Here is a 13,961-nt window from a genome sequence, read left to right as displayed (position 1 = left end):
TGCAAAATAATTTATGCTGGTTTGAAGAGTGAATAGGAGAGAATTATCATGTATCCTTCTTCTTTCATGCTGTTTATGTCTATGGGCATGTGTTTTTCAAAAGCAACATCACATACAGTATTACAAAACATCCTGATAATATTTAGGTGTTAAACTAGGATATGGTTTGGATATTTTTTAACTAATTTTAAATGCATCAGTCAAGACTACTGTCCACCGCTTCCAGTTTTTTTGTGTGTCTAAATAATGTTTCCTTCTAGTCTTGGGGACCAAACTGTTTGTTTCCACTCAGAATTCTGATGACCAGTGACAATGGCCGTGGAACCCTGACCATCCGAGATGTGAAAGATGCTGACCAGGGAGCTTATACCTGCGAGGCCATTAACGCCAAGGGGATGGTGTTCGGGATCCCCGATGGGGTACTGATTCTCAAACAGCAGCCAGGTAGTCTGGGTCCCGTCAGTCCAACCCATGTGCACTCCTTGCAGTCAATCTCAGACTTAAGATTTCTTGGAACTTAAAACACTCTGGGATAATAATAATACCTCACACTTATAGTAATTCCACCCATATAACACTTTTCTGGACACTCCACTCGAAGCACTTTACAGGTAATGGGGAATCCCACCACCACCAGTGTGCAGCCCCACCTACAGTTGTTGATTTGATGGCGGCCGTAGTGCACCAGTACACTCACCACACACCAGCTACAAGTGGGGAGGAGAGCAGAGTAATGAAGCCAAATCATAGATGGGGATTATTAGGAGGCCATGATTGGTAAAGGCCAATGGGAAATTTGGCCAGGACACTGGATTAACATCCCTGCCGTTTTTCAAGAAACACCCTGAGATTTTTAATGACTACAGAGAGGACCTCAGTTTTACGTCTCTTCCGAAGGACGGCGCCTGTTTACAATACGGTGTCCCCATCACTATACTGGGGCATTAGGACCCACATGAACCACGGGGTGAGCGCCCCCTGCTGGCCCCACTAACACCTCTTCCAGCAGCAACCTAGGTTTTCCCAGGAGGTCTCCCAACCTGGCCAGGCTCACACCTGCTGAGCTGCAGTGGGGCTGCCGGCTGTGAGTTGCAGGGTGATACAGCTGCTGGCTGCTACTCTTCAGTCCTCTCACATGCATCTCTTTTTGGATTTGTCCGCGATCTAGGAAACTGTCCCGAAGGGCACTTCTCCATCCATAGCAACTCCCGCTGTGTGCCCTGCTTCTGCTTTGGGATCAGCCAGCAGTGCCTGAGCACCAGCCGCTACAGAAACCAGATCCGGCTGCGCTTCACAGAGGAGGAAGACTTCAAAGGTACGGTGTAACACGAACCAGCGTGGCCTCCAGTTTCCTGCTCCTCTACAAGCTTCTCTCCATGAGGGCTCCAGTTCTTACAGTTCCAGTTTTGCTTGAGCTCTGAGCACCTCTCCTGAGCTAAGCCGGATCAATCTGATGCATTTTCACCAGACACCTTGAGCAGGTAGTGATATAAAGAGACTTATAAAATCTGCTGGGACGCATGATTTTAAGAACAGATTTCAGGACCACAGCTCCACAGGTATTTCTGTTTTAAATAGTGCTGTGCAACTGCTATATAATAAAGATAGTTAAAGTATTTGGTGCATTGACATACTGTAAGAGAATATATTGTCATGTCTTTTTCCAGCTGTATTCAATTCAGAAGTGAAATGCCCTGGCAAAGGGTTCTATTGAAGCTATTGGTATGCAAGTATGAAGTTGTTTAACAAAATGCAGCATAAAAGCAATATACTTGGTTATGGTTTTTTTTATATAACACAGAGCAAACAATCTATACAGCATATTTTATCAACCACCATATATTATCTATAATGTGACACAGGGGACCTTTGCATGCTACACATGATATTGTCAGGGAAGGAGGCTAGATAAGACAAAGAGATTGTGATTATACAATTATATGGGGTGGAGCGCTGAGCCTGTGGCTGGAAGGTTGCCGGCTCAAATCCCGCAACTGGTAGAGGAATCCTACTCTGTTGGGCCCCTGAGCAAGGCCCTTAACCCCAGGGCACTGTACAATGGCTGACTCTGCGCTCTGACCCCAAGCTTCTCTCCCTGTCTGTGTCTCGTGGAGAGCAAGTTGGGGTATGCGAAAAAGATGAACTCCTAATGCAAGAAATTGTATAGGGCTAATAAAGTGATTTTGTCTTATACAGTATTTTTGGAGGGAACATTACAGACCATAAATTATTTTCAAACATACAAAATGTGGCATAAAGAATAAACTGTACATTTAAAAGGATGAGGAGATAAAGACGTAAGAGTGCAGTGAGTATACTGTATGATACATCCAGTAAGAGTGACTTTTGACTGCAACATACAATCAAGACTGGTCATTCATGAGATGAAACTGGCTATCTAGAAAGGCACTGTCCAGTTTTCAAAATTCTAAGAGGAGAAAAAACGTTAATATAGTATTAAATAATGTCACTGTTTTGTTAAAGCTCTGAATATACCTAATGCTGTGGTATATTGCACCACAACTTTTTTTTAAAAAAAGAATTGTTTTAATATTTTATTAGAGCAACCTTTTATTGTATTTGGATGAGATGCAAAATGTTTTCCATTTGAAAGCCCTCGTCAAACTGTGTTTGGAAAAAGAGACAATCAGAAAAGTTTTAACTGTTGTACATGCAGGGCCTGTTCAGTGTGCTTCTGGACTGTTTTTATGTTAGGGTGGAATGTTTTCACAAAAGAAATGACTTGCCAAAGTCACCAAAGTAGAACTAAAAATATGATCTCTGACATCACCTTTATCATCAGTAACTCCTCAATCATGGAATTGCTGAATTCTGAAGGGATTATTGATGTAGAACCCAGGTCTAAAGGCCTGTTCTTGGACTCCTATAAATTACATTAAATCACCTGTTCCTAATCACTGAGGGCACTTGAAAGTTATTGAGCTATTCAGCTGGTCAATAAGGAGAATCCTGTTCTATCCGGGGTAAAGGTCTCTGGATCCATGTATCCATGTATCCAGATTTGATTTCCATATCTATAAGTGGGTGGCATAGTGGTGGTGTCCAGTGCTGCTGTTGCACAGCTCCTGAATTCCTGCTTGATCACCTTCTGTATGGATTTTATGGGATTATGGGATTTAATGGGATTACTTCAGGTTCTCTGGTTTCTTCCCACCACTCAACAACATGCTCACTAGGCCAATAAGTCACAGATTACCCTTATGTGTTCTGTGTGTGTGTGAATGTGCCCTGTGATGGACTGGTATCCTGTCTAAGGTGTAGTGCTATCTTGTGTCCTATGTTTCATGGACAGGCTCCAATCTGCTGGCCCCCCTTCACAGGAATAATCTAGTCAAGAATGACAGAAATGTCTAAATAACCAGTTTTAAGATTTATAATTAACTACCAGTTACCATTAATGACCAAATCACCATCTTAATTGAACAATTAATGTCCTACTCTCCTCACGAACCCTGTAGGTGTGAATGTGTCCTTCCCCTCTCGGCTCGCGAGTCCTCCGCTCTCCAGTTCCCAAACGCTCATCGACCCCGAGATGGAGGAGTTCCAGCTGGTTGACCTTTCTAGGCGTTTCCTCATCCTGGACTCCTACTGGACTTTGCCTTCTCAGTTCCTTGGAAACAAGGTGAGATTGAGTTTACGCACATCGGGAATCTGGAGGATTTTAAACCTAAGCAGTGAGCTGCAGATTTCTGAAATGTGTGCATTTCCAAGAGAAATGCCTCATACATGCTATTCCAGCACATTGAGGAGCTGAGAACATATTAAAATAAAGGGGGGCTGCGAAGCTATTTTGATATTTCAGGGTGAGAAAGAATCGGCATTGATAAGTGCATTTAAATCCATGATGAAGGTAAAATGTATGTAGTACTGTAACATGTAAAACATGTTTACATGACAAAATAGACCAAATTTCTAGGTCTGTGCAGCACCATGTTCTGCGATTCAGAATGAGGTGACAAAACTTCAGATAAAGTGAAGTGGCCCTGTTATATTGTAAACAAGCAGGCTTGTGAATAAATTTATTTTAATCCAATAGGAATACTGCTTTTGACTTTGAGATGGGTTTGCTAACAAATAATACTTGTTAACTCTGCATGCAGTCATGCATTTCTGCGGTGAAATATCTTCTGCACAGCCACTTATTCACTTGTACATGGCTGCATCACGTCACAGGTCTTGGGAACTCTCTCTCTCTGCCTTTGCGAGACCAGAGGTTTTGCAAGAACCTGGCAATTCACAGTACTTTCACTAAATTCATGATTTGGTGCTTAATCTGGAATTTGTCACATGTTGTGATACCATAAACTAATTTATTTTATACCGAGATTTCATAAACCGGTCTGAGAAACTGGGACTGCAGCACCCCTTAAACTCTGGTGGCAAACTCAGTGATCTACCGCAGCATTGAGAGTAGACTTGACGCTTACCAATAACAGTAGAGCACTTGTAGCTTAAAACACTACATATAGCTTTCAGGATGTAAGCAATGCTAAGAGGGATTATAGACATGTTCCCTTTTGTGATTGGGTGTACGTTTCTGAACACCACTATTTTAAAATGATCCTAAACCCAGAAGGAACTGGATGGATGGCAGATACTTTGGATACTAGTCTTCCTATCCCAGCCATCAAGACACAGTGCAGACGTCAATTGCTTTATATTTCTTCCGCACCAATGTTTTTAAACAAATGCTGTGGCAGAAATGTGTTCCTCGTAAAACGTCTTTCCAAATCTGAAGGGAAATGTTCTGACCGTGCTGTCGTTGGGCAGATTGACTCTTATGGAGGCTCCCTAAAGTACAAGGTGCGCTACACTCTGGCGAGAGGAGAGACCGAACCTGCAACCAGACCTGATGTCATCATCGTAGGGAATGGCCAGCGACTCGTCTACCGCCAGAGTAGCCCCACTGTTGCTGGCACTGTGAACCAACGAGACATCACGTTCACAGAGGTAAACGGTCCTGTTTCCTTTCAGCTTTTCCAGTTCTGAGTGGGTTTAGCCAATATCATAAAACTAAGTGTGACTGGGTATATCGAACAGCTGTGGCACCTTGAAGGCTGACATTGTTGAGCATTAGCCTTTCAGCTTTTAAGGGTCTGGTACACAAGAGTTGCAATTTTTAAAAGGATAAGGGATGCAATAATTATAGGTGAATATCATCCTTTTGCAGCTTTCCAAATTAAATTAATCTAGATGTACAGTATGCCTATTTTGTAAGAATCTAAACATATGTTGATACTTTACCTGTAAGGCTTGGTTGACAAATTTCAACTTGTTTGATGTTGCTTAAGCTGGGTTGTACGTAGTCACCGGTAAATTGCTCCTACCTGTAAAAGCAATCTTTGACAACCTTTCAGTTGCTGCTGGAAGTGGTTCTGGTGGTCCAGTAGGTGGCATTTTTCTGTCTGGGCAAGAACTATGTTAAATACACCAGTACCTAGGCTGAAATATGTGACAGGATTCAACTAACACAATACAAAAAGTATCTTGTCAGTAAAAAGCTGTAGCAAGACATCTATAGATGGTAAGTTCTAACAACACCTTTTGACAGTACAAAACAAGTCATATTTCTAAAATTTCTGTTCGGAGATCCCTTAAAAAATGATCAGAACGGACCTGTTACCAAATTAGTCAAGAAACTGTTCGGCCACAAATCAGAGAGCAGCATGGCATGACTCATCTCATGAGGCAGGGTATCCTGGGCCACATTCAGGCTGTTTTCCTCGCACACGGAAAATTTTCATCATGACTCATGAACGTGTCTCTGTGAAAACAAACGGTGGAAAAATCTATGCACACTTTATTTTACAACAAGATCTAAAAAACAGATGTCAGACACTTTTGATTTTGATTAATTTGTGTAAGAAATTTATACATGTAGAGTAACACTAGTAGGAAGGTACGAAGTACATTTTACGTTCCTATAATTACCTGACCTACTGTATACTCCACCTTAAGTATGACTTCTTATTTGTAGATGTAGCCAAATTAACACAAAACGTTCAGCACCTCTTGAATTTTAAGAAAAGCACTGTGCTTTTATTTTCATACCCAAAACTAAGTACTCTCTGTTTTCTGCTCCACACTTGAAAATAACGTGTTTATTGGTTCATTGGTTCATCTAGTTAACCACAGCTCACAGGGGATCCTGGACGTTGGACTTCAGTGATTTTATGATCTGTTTGGGGGGCGTTTTCACAGGAAAACTGGGAGCATTCGTCCGGGAGGCCCGTGACCCGAGAGGACCTGATGATGACCCTCGTTAACCTGGAGAGCATCAGCATCCGCACAGTCTACGACAACAAGATGGTCAGCGTGAGTCTGAGCGACATCGTCATGGATACCACCACGGTGGAGAACAGCGGCCAGGCCCAAGCTCTCACTGTGGAAGAGTGCAGGTACAGTAAGCACTGGTGCTCTACACTCCTTGAAGGCGGTCCCCAGCTTTGCACCTTAGCCTGCTGCTCGCAATAAAGCAGTGACAAAAAAAGAAAAGGGAAAGCTTTTAAAGGTGCAAGACACAAAGAATGATCGGGTGAAGGTTTATTCCATGGAAAAAAGAAAGGAAAAGAAAAAAGACACAATGTTTTGGCTGTAGAGGTCTTTTCAGGTGTGAACTCCTACAAGGAATAATTAGTTGTGTTTGCCTCAGGGGTGGCTAGTCAAAGCAACCCCAGCATTTTTATCAAAAAGTTGCTAATCAGTTCTCGCTCTAGGACAATGGACACAACTGCTAGCTGTTCTTTAGCTGCCCAACCTCGATCTTTTGCACATTTAAGGTCTGGTTCCATGATGTTTAAACCTTATGGGAGCACTGTGGTGCTCAAGCACCCTTCACAGCACTGCAATACTGAAGCAGAACAGCTTCAGACACTCCCACCCCCTGCCCACTGACAGCTGGCCTAAGTTTCCTTCAGGAGCTGCAGAGAGTCTGATCTATCCTCTGGCTCGCATATTAATGACGACAGGGATGGGAATACAGTAGGCTCTCACTGTCTAGTGTCTCGGTTTCTGATTGGCATTCTGAGATTTATAACAAATTAGCAATGTGTCTGCTACACCCGTAACGAGGGCTTTGCTACTTTGGTGTTACTTTTAATTAATAATTTTACGTAGATGTTGTTCATTTATATTTTAAATTTGGACAACAGTACTTGTTTACACTGTGCTATTTGTATAAACTACTAGCTAGGTGGTTGTCCTTTAATGAAGTATTCAGTGAAGAAAGGAATTTATTTCATGTGTCATCATAACATTTTTATATACTGTATAAAGGCTGGGGGAAGGCTTTGTGTTTCATTTTAAACTTTGACAAACACTGATTTGCTAATGTGGAAGTGTTTTGCACGGGAAACCAACATTTCGGTGTTTCATTGTCTTTGTATTTGGTGTAGTATTAAATTTCAGCCTTGATTCTATCAATATGATCATTATAATCTACCTGTATTCGAATTATTTATATCATTCATTTTTAGTCATCTATGGATGCTTATTCACTTTTGTTAAAGTTTAATTTTCCTCCCTTTGTCTCAATTTGTCTGTCTTTGTTTTCTCCCAGAAGAGTTTACTTTCTGCCCAATTGGGCATTTCAGCATAGTATGATTTCATAGAGTCTGGTCTTGTGTGAAAATGTACCTGACCAAGGAGTGACAATCTATTTCTTTATGTCATTTCAGACAATTTTAGTTAGTTGTGTGTGGGCAGGGCATGTGCAGCAATTCTCTTACCCTTATGCCTCATTGTACGAAAATGCATTGCTGCCACCAAGGGGAAAAAAATTGCCCCCTTATCTCATAATTATGAGATAGCAATGATTAGTTCAGTGTGTGTACGACCTGTTACACTGTGCACTGAACACATCCAGAAGCGATCGTGAACTTGGCTGGCACTTTCATTTTAATGATAGTGTCAGTGTCCAGCGCTGCAGAATTTGTACGAATTTACTTTCGATTTTAGTCATAATGGCATCTTGCTATTTTTTGCCAATATGAACAGAATCATTATAAGCACAAGGACCAGTTTTGTGGGATTTAGAGATAAAAGCAATGACGGTCTCTCTTATGAACAGTTATACGTGCGATCAGTCCCACAGCTTAAAACTGTAAGTCCGCATATAAGCGATATTGTAGGTATTACCAGCAGCCATATCACCCTGCAACTCACAACTGGCAACCCACTGGAGCTCAGCAGGTGTGAGCCTGGTCAGTACATGTATGGGAGAACTCCTGGGAAAAACTAAGGTTGCTGCTGGAAGAGGTGTTAGTGGGGCCAGCAGGGGGCGCTCACCCTGCGGCCCATGTGGGTCCTAATGCCCCAGTATAGTAACGGGGACACTATACTGTAAACAGGCGCCGTCCTTTGGATGAGACCTAAAACCGAGGTCCTGACTCTCTGTGGTCATTAAAAATCCCAGAGTGTTTCTCGAAAAGAGTAGGTGTGTAACCCCGGCGTCCTGGCCAAATTTCCCATTGGCCCTTACCAATCATGGCCTCCTAATAATCCCCATCTGTGAACTGGCTACATTACTCTGCTCTCCTCCCCACTGATAGCCGATGTGTGGGGAGCGTTCTGGCGCACTATGGCTGCCGTCGCATCATCCAGGTGGGGCTGCACATTGGTGGTGGTGGAGGGGATCCCCATTACCTGTAAAGCGCTTTGAGTGCAGTCTCAAGAAAGGCGAGGATGTTTTTCTCCCTCTGGTGTTGATGCCAGTGCTGTGGGTTTTTTCTCTCCAGATGCCCTCCGGGATACAGCGGCCTGTCGTGTGAGACCTGCAGCGCCGGTTTCGAGCGCGTGTCCGGCGGGCCGTATCTGGGGACCTGCGCTGGCTGCAGCTGTAATGGCCACGCCAGCGCCTGTGACCCCATCAGCGGCTACTGCTTGGTAAGATGTGTCCCGTCGTCTTGTCCTGCTGCACAAGAGCCCAATTTGTCTTTCATCTTCCCAAGTGAAGCTTTTGGTTTTCTAAATTGGTCAGATTCAGGATTTCTTTTATGAGAGATATTAATTAATGAGAGAATTAATACTAACTTCTTATTTTTGGCACCTTTCCAGTCAGGATTTTGAGAGTGGAGGTCTCCCTATTGCTAGAGGACTTTTGTTGTTTAATCAAAGCATTTCAATTATTTTGTTATGAACTCAGAGCTGAGATTTGCCAGCACCTTAATATTGATATAAATGTGGTATTTTGAACAGGCCATCCATTTCAGTAAAGAAGTCTTGAAGAGAACAGCTTTCTCATTCCCTCATTGCCGGATTCTGGTTCTGGAGTGTTGGTGTGTCTGCATGTTTTCACTCCAGCTCAGACCTAAACAACCTACATCAGTCCATTAGTGTCTTAATTGGAGGAATATAACAGCTCTGGGTGCCTAGACACTTAGAAAACCTCTGGACATATCAACCCTGCTGGACCAGGAATACCCCTGTAATAGAGTGACATCTACAGTATGTACAGTAAAAGGAGACTTTTATCAGTTAATTATACAGTTTCATTATATGGTGTTTAATTTTACTGCAGATTTTAGAGCACTGTCCTTTTAAAAAAATAACACGCATTTTTTGATTCTTTCCTTCCATCACTGTATGTACTGTAACTTGACTGTAAATTGTAACACAGACCAAGAGGCTCAAAGTCTCAAGGTTGATCTTAACTGAATTGTAGAATATACTGTATGGCCCGGTTACTGATGTATACCAATGTAGCAGTTGCTGTTAGACATTTTGAATCAAAAATGGTTCGTTTACAAATCATACTGTTTTTTATGTATGTATGTGCTCTCACATTCACTTTTAACATCAATTTGCATCACATACTGAATGAATTTCAAAACCATGACTGTCAGACTCTACGAATACACTTGCTTTTGCAACAGACTTCACTAAAAGATGCCTCAGTACGGCCTGCAAAAAAAAGGCTGAGAACACAAGAAGGCCCTCTGGTTTTAAAGCTGGTTTTATTGGTTCTTCCAGCTGAGCAGTTTAGTGAGGTAGAATAAGTGCTGTCCATACACACACAGAAGCCTCTCTTGTTTCTACTCCCGTGTCATCATGCTGAATTTAGTTACAAGTACACGTGCAAAGCTTTGAGAGGTCTGGCAGCATTTTCACAGAGTTGTGCAAAAGTGAAACTGAGTGAATGTTCTGGCCTCTTTAGAACTGCCAGCACAACACAGAAGGTCCCAGGTGTGACAAATGCCTGCCAGGCTACTTCGGAAACCCCCAGCGCGGCCGACCTGATGACTGCAAGCCCTGTCCCTGCCCCTATTCGGAAATCTCTCGCCGGTAAGAGAGACTCCAAACAGGACCCGGATCAAAAGTTCAAAAATGGACTTTGTTGTTCTCGAGCAACTGTCTTCTCCTTTTCCTAACAGAGGTTACCAGACTGCTTTGAATAAACGTTCAGCAATCACGTTCAATAAATTGGCATCCGTAAAGAAGGAGTTTCTTTTAGTATAGTTTTAAATTTCAGAAGCCACGATCCAAGATTAACTATCCGCAGTTGCCTCCTGCTTGTCATGTAAACCATACGGTTCAGACTGTGGTGCTTGTCCAGTTTTAGAACGATTACAAAAACTGTTTTCAAAGATTCAGTCCCCCTCTTGGTAATTGATTAATGAATGTTTTTAGCCCGTTTAAACTTGCTGAAATTAGAGAACAGTATTCCTGGTGGATAGTTCTTTACATATCATGCATTAATGACACTGAATAGAAATGAGAAGCAGAGGCAAGTGCTCACTTGCAGAAATTTCAGTTAAAGGAGTCTGCCTGCTTTCTTAACCAGATATCCAATTCTGCTGTTTCTCATTTAACAGAGACCCAGCCTTCCAAATTCATTTTTATAATTGACCTTTCTTGTAATATAGAATTTTATTTATCCTTGACATCTGGGTCAGCCTTTCTATAGCGCAACTATTTACATGTACAGTATAACGATAGAAGAATAGGGCAGCATGGTGGCTGGAGTTCAATTCCAGCCTGGGGTGCTGTCTGTGTGGAGTTTGTATGTTCTCCCTGCATTTGTGTGGGTTTCTGAGAAAATTTGTGAGTGTGTGTGGGTTTGTTTCTGTCTGCCCTGCGATGGACTGGTGTCCTGTCCAGGCTGTACCCTGCCTTGTACCTGTTGCTGTTGGAATAGGCTCTGGCCCCCTGTGACCCTGAATTTGATAATGGGGTAAAAAGATGGATGTTACTGTAAATTAATTAGGCCCATTTTCCAGGAGTAGTTACATTTACAACATAAAGTCTCTAGTGTCTAACCAGGAGAGGATAAATAGGAGTGCAACTGCATGAGCCATGCAGTCAGGAGATATTTCAAAAGAGCTGTATATCATGACTACAAAAGCACATTGCTGCCACCAAGGGAAAAAAATCACCCCCTTATCTCGTAATTACGAGAAAAGTATCTCATAATTACAAGATAGCGAAGTATCTCCTACGAGATAGCAATGATTACTTCAGTGTGTGTACAACCTGTTACATTGTGCACTGAACACATCCAGAAGCTACCATGAACTTGGCTGGCACTTTTGGTTTAATGACCGTGTCAGTGTCCTGCGCTGCAGATTCTCTACGGATTTGCTTTCGACTGGGGTTTAGTCATAATGACATCTTGCAATTTTTAGCAAATAGGAACAGAATCATTACAAGCATGAGGACCAGTTTTGTGGGATTTAGAGATCAAAGCAACGATGGTTCCCTTATGAACAGTTATACATGCAGTCAGTCCCCCTGCTTAAAACTGTAAGTCCACACGTAGCGATATTGTAGGTATTAAAACGACAATTGTGCCATCTCGTGATCACTAAAGTATTACTATCTCGTAATTAAGAGATACAGTGCCTTGCGAAAGTATTCGGCCCCCTTGAACTTTTCAACCTTTTGCCACATTTCAGGCTTCAAACATAAAGATATAATTTTTTTATTTTATGTGAAGAATCACCAACAAGTGGGACACAATTGTGAAGTGGAACGAAATCTATTGGATTTTTGAAACTTTTTTAACTAATAAAAAAATGAAAAGTGGGGCGTGCAAAATTATTCGGCCCCCTTGCGTTAATACTTTGTAGAGCCACCTTTTGCTGCGATTACAGCTGCAAGTCGCTTGGGGTATGTCTCTATCAGTTTTGCACATCGAGAGACTGAAATTCTTGCCCATTCTTCCTTGCAAAACAGCTCGAGCTCAGTGAGGTTGGATGGAGAGCGTTTGTGAACAGCAGTTTTCAGCTCTTTCCACAGATTCTCGATTGGATTCAGGTCTGGACTTTGACTTGGCCATTCAAACACCTGGATACGTTTATTTGTGAACCATTCCTTTGTAGATTTTGCTGTATGTTTGGGATCATTGTCTTGTTGGAAGATAAATCTCCGTAACAGTTTCAGGTCTTTTGCAGACTCCAACAGGTTTTCATCCAGAATGGTCCTGTATTTGGCTGCATCCATCTTCCCCTCAATTTTAACCATCTTCCCTGTCCCTGCTGAAGAAAAGCAGGCCCAAACCATGATGCTGCCACCACCATGTTTGACAGTGGGGATGGTGTGTTGAGGGTGATGAGCTGTGTTGCTTTTACGCCAAACATATCGTTTTGCATTGTGGCCAAAAAGTTCGATTTTGGTTTCATCTGACCAGAGCACCTTCTTCCACATGTTTGGGGTGTCTCCCAGGTGGCTTGTGGCAAACTTTAGACGAGACTTTTTATGGATATCTTTGAGAACTGGCTTTCTTCTTGCCACTCTTCCATAAAGGCCAGATTTGTGCAGTGTAAGACTGATTGTTGTCCTATGGACAGACTCTCCCACCTCAGCTGTAGTTCTCTGCAGTTCATCCAGAGTGATCATGGGCCTCTTGGCTGCATCTCTGATCAGTCTTCTCCTTGTCTGAGCTGAAAGTTTAGAGGGACGGCCAGGTCTTGGTAGATTTGCAGTGGTCTGATACTCCTTCCATTTCAAGATGATCGCTTGCACAGTGCTCCTGGGGATGTTTGAAGCTTGGGAAATCTTTTTGTATCCAAATCCGGCTTTAAACTTCTCCACAACAGTATTACGGACCTGCCTGGTGTGTTCCTTGGTCTTCATGATGCTCTCTGCGCTTTCAACAGAACCTTGAGACTATCACAGAGCAGGTGCATTTATACAGAGACTTGATTACACACAGGTGGATTCTATTTATCACCATCAGTCATTTAGGACAACATTGGATCATTCAGAGATCCTCGCTGAACTTCTGGAGTGAGTTTGCTGCACTGAAAGTAAAGGGGCCGAATAATTTTGCACGCCCCACTTTTCATTTTTTTATTAGTTAAAAAAGTTTCAAAAATCCAATAGATTTCGTTCCACTTCACAATTGTGTCCCACTTGTTGGTGATTCTTCACATAAAATAAAAAATTTATATCTTTATGTTTGAAGCCTGAAATGTGGCAAAAGGTTGAAAAGTTCAAGGGGGCCGAATACTTTCGCAAGGCACTGTAAGGGCGAGGATTGTTTTTTCCTTGGTGCCAGCAATGCGCTTCCGTACATGACAGACTGTTTCTTACAGAAAAAAGGAATGTGATCTAGATAAACATCATCATGTGTGTGTCAGTATATAATAATCCTTACACCAATATCCTCACGCCAATATTTTCTGTGTTCTCCACTCAAAGCACTTCACAGGTAATGGGGACTCCCCTCCACCACCAGTGTGCAGCCCCACCTGGATTACATCTTTACCCATGTTTATCATGATTTTTCTGGGACTGCCAATTTCCCTGTATACTATATACTGTATACTATATATTTCACGTCACTTACAAACAGAGGCATCAAAAATTCTTCTGAGAGTCAGAATACTTCCAAGCTCTCCTTCTGAAAGCCTATACTTGCTGAAAATGTTGTGCTTTTGATCACATGTAATTTGTATTGATTTTTGGATAGTAAGGTGAATGCTGTTTAGCCTCAGCCAAAA

General features: G+C 42.3%; 1 protein-coding gene across 14 annotated transcripts in view; it reads left to right on the top strand.

Moving 5' to 3' along the window:
• hspg2 (heparan sulfate proteoglycan 2) overlaps positions 1–13,961 on the top strand; it is a 226,727-nt gene that overhangs the window by 104,397 nt on the left and 108,369 nt on the right. For all 14 annotated transcript variants that reach the window (XM_088617229.1, XM_088617225.1, XM_088617230.1 and 11 more), the window contains 7 exons: positions 293–444; positions 1,169–1,315; positions 3,480–3,643; positions 4,792–4,971; positions 6,223–6,419; positions 8,757–8,904; positions 10,175–10,302. In XM_088617229.1, the coding sequence (XP_088473355.1) occupies positions 293–444; positions 1,169–1,315; positions 3,480–3,643; positions 4,792–4,971; positions 6,223–6,419; positions 8,757–8,904; positions 10,175–10,302 (1,116 nt within the window). The remainder of the gene's footprint in view (positions 1–292; positions 445–1,168; positions 1,316–3,479; positions 3,644–4,791; positions 4,972–6,222; positions 6,420–8,756; positions 8,905–10,174; positions 10,303–13,961) is intronic.

This window comes from Lepisosteus platostomus, chromosome 23 (assembly GCF_059453375.1).
Source record: "Lepisosteus platostomus isolate fLepPlt1 chromosome 23, fLepPlt1.hap1, whole genome shotgun sequence".
Classification (NCBI taxonomy): domain Eukaryota; kingdom Metazoa; phylum Chordata; class Actinopteri; order Semionotiformes; family Lepisosteidae; genus Lepisosteus; species Lepisosteus platostomus.
This window is presented reverse-complemented; position numbering and strand designations above follow the sequence as displayed.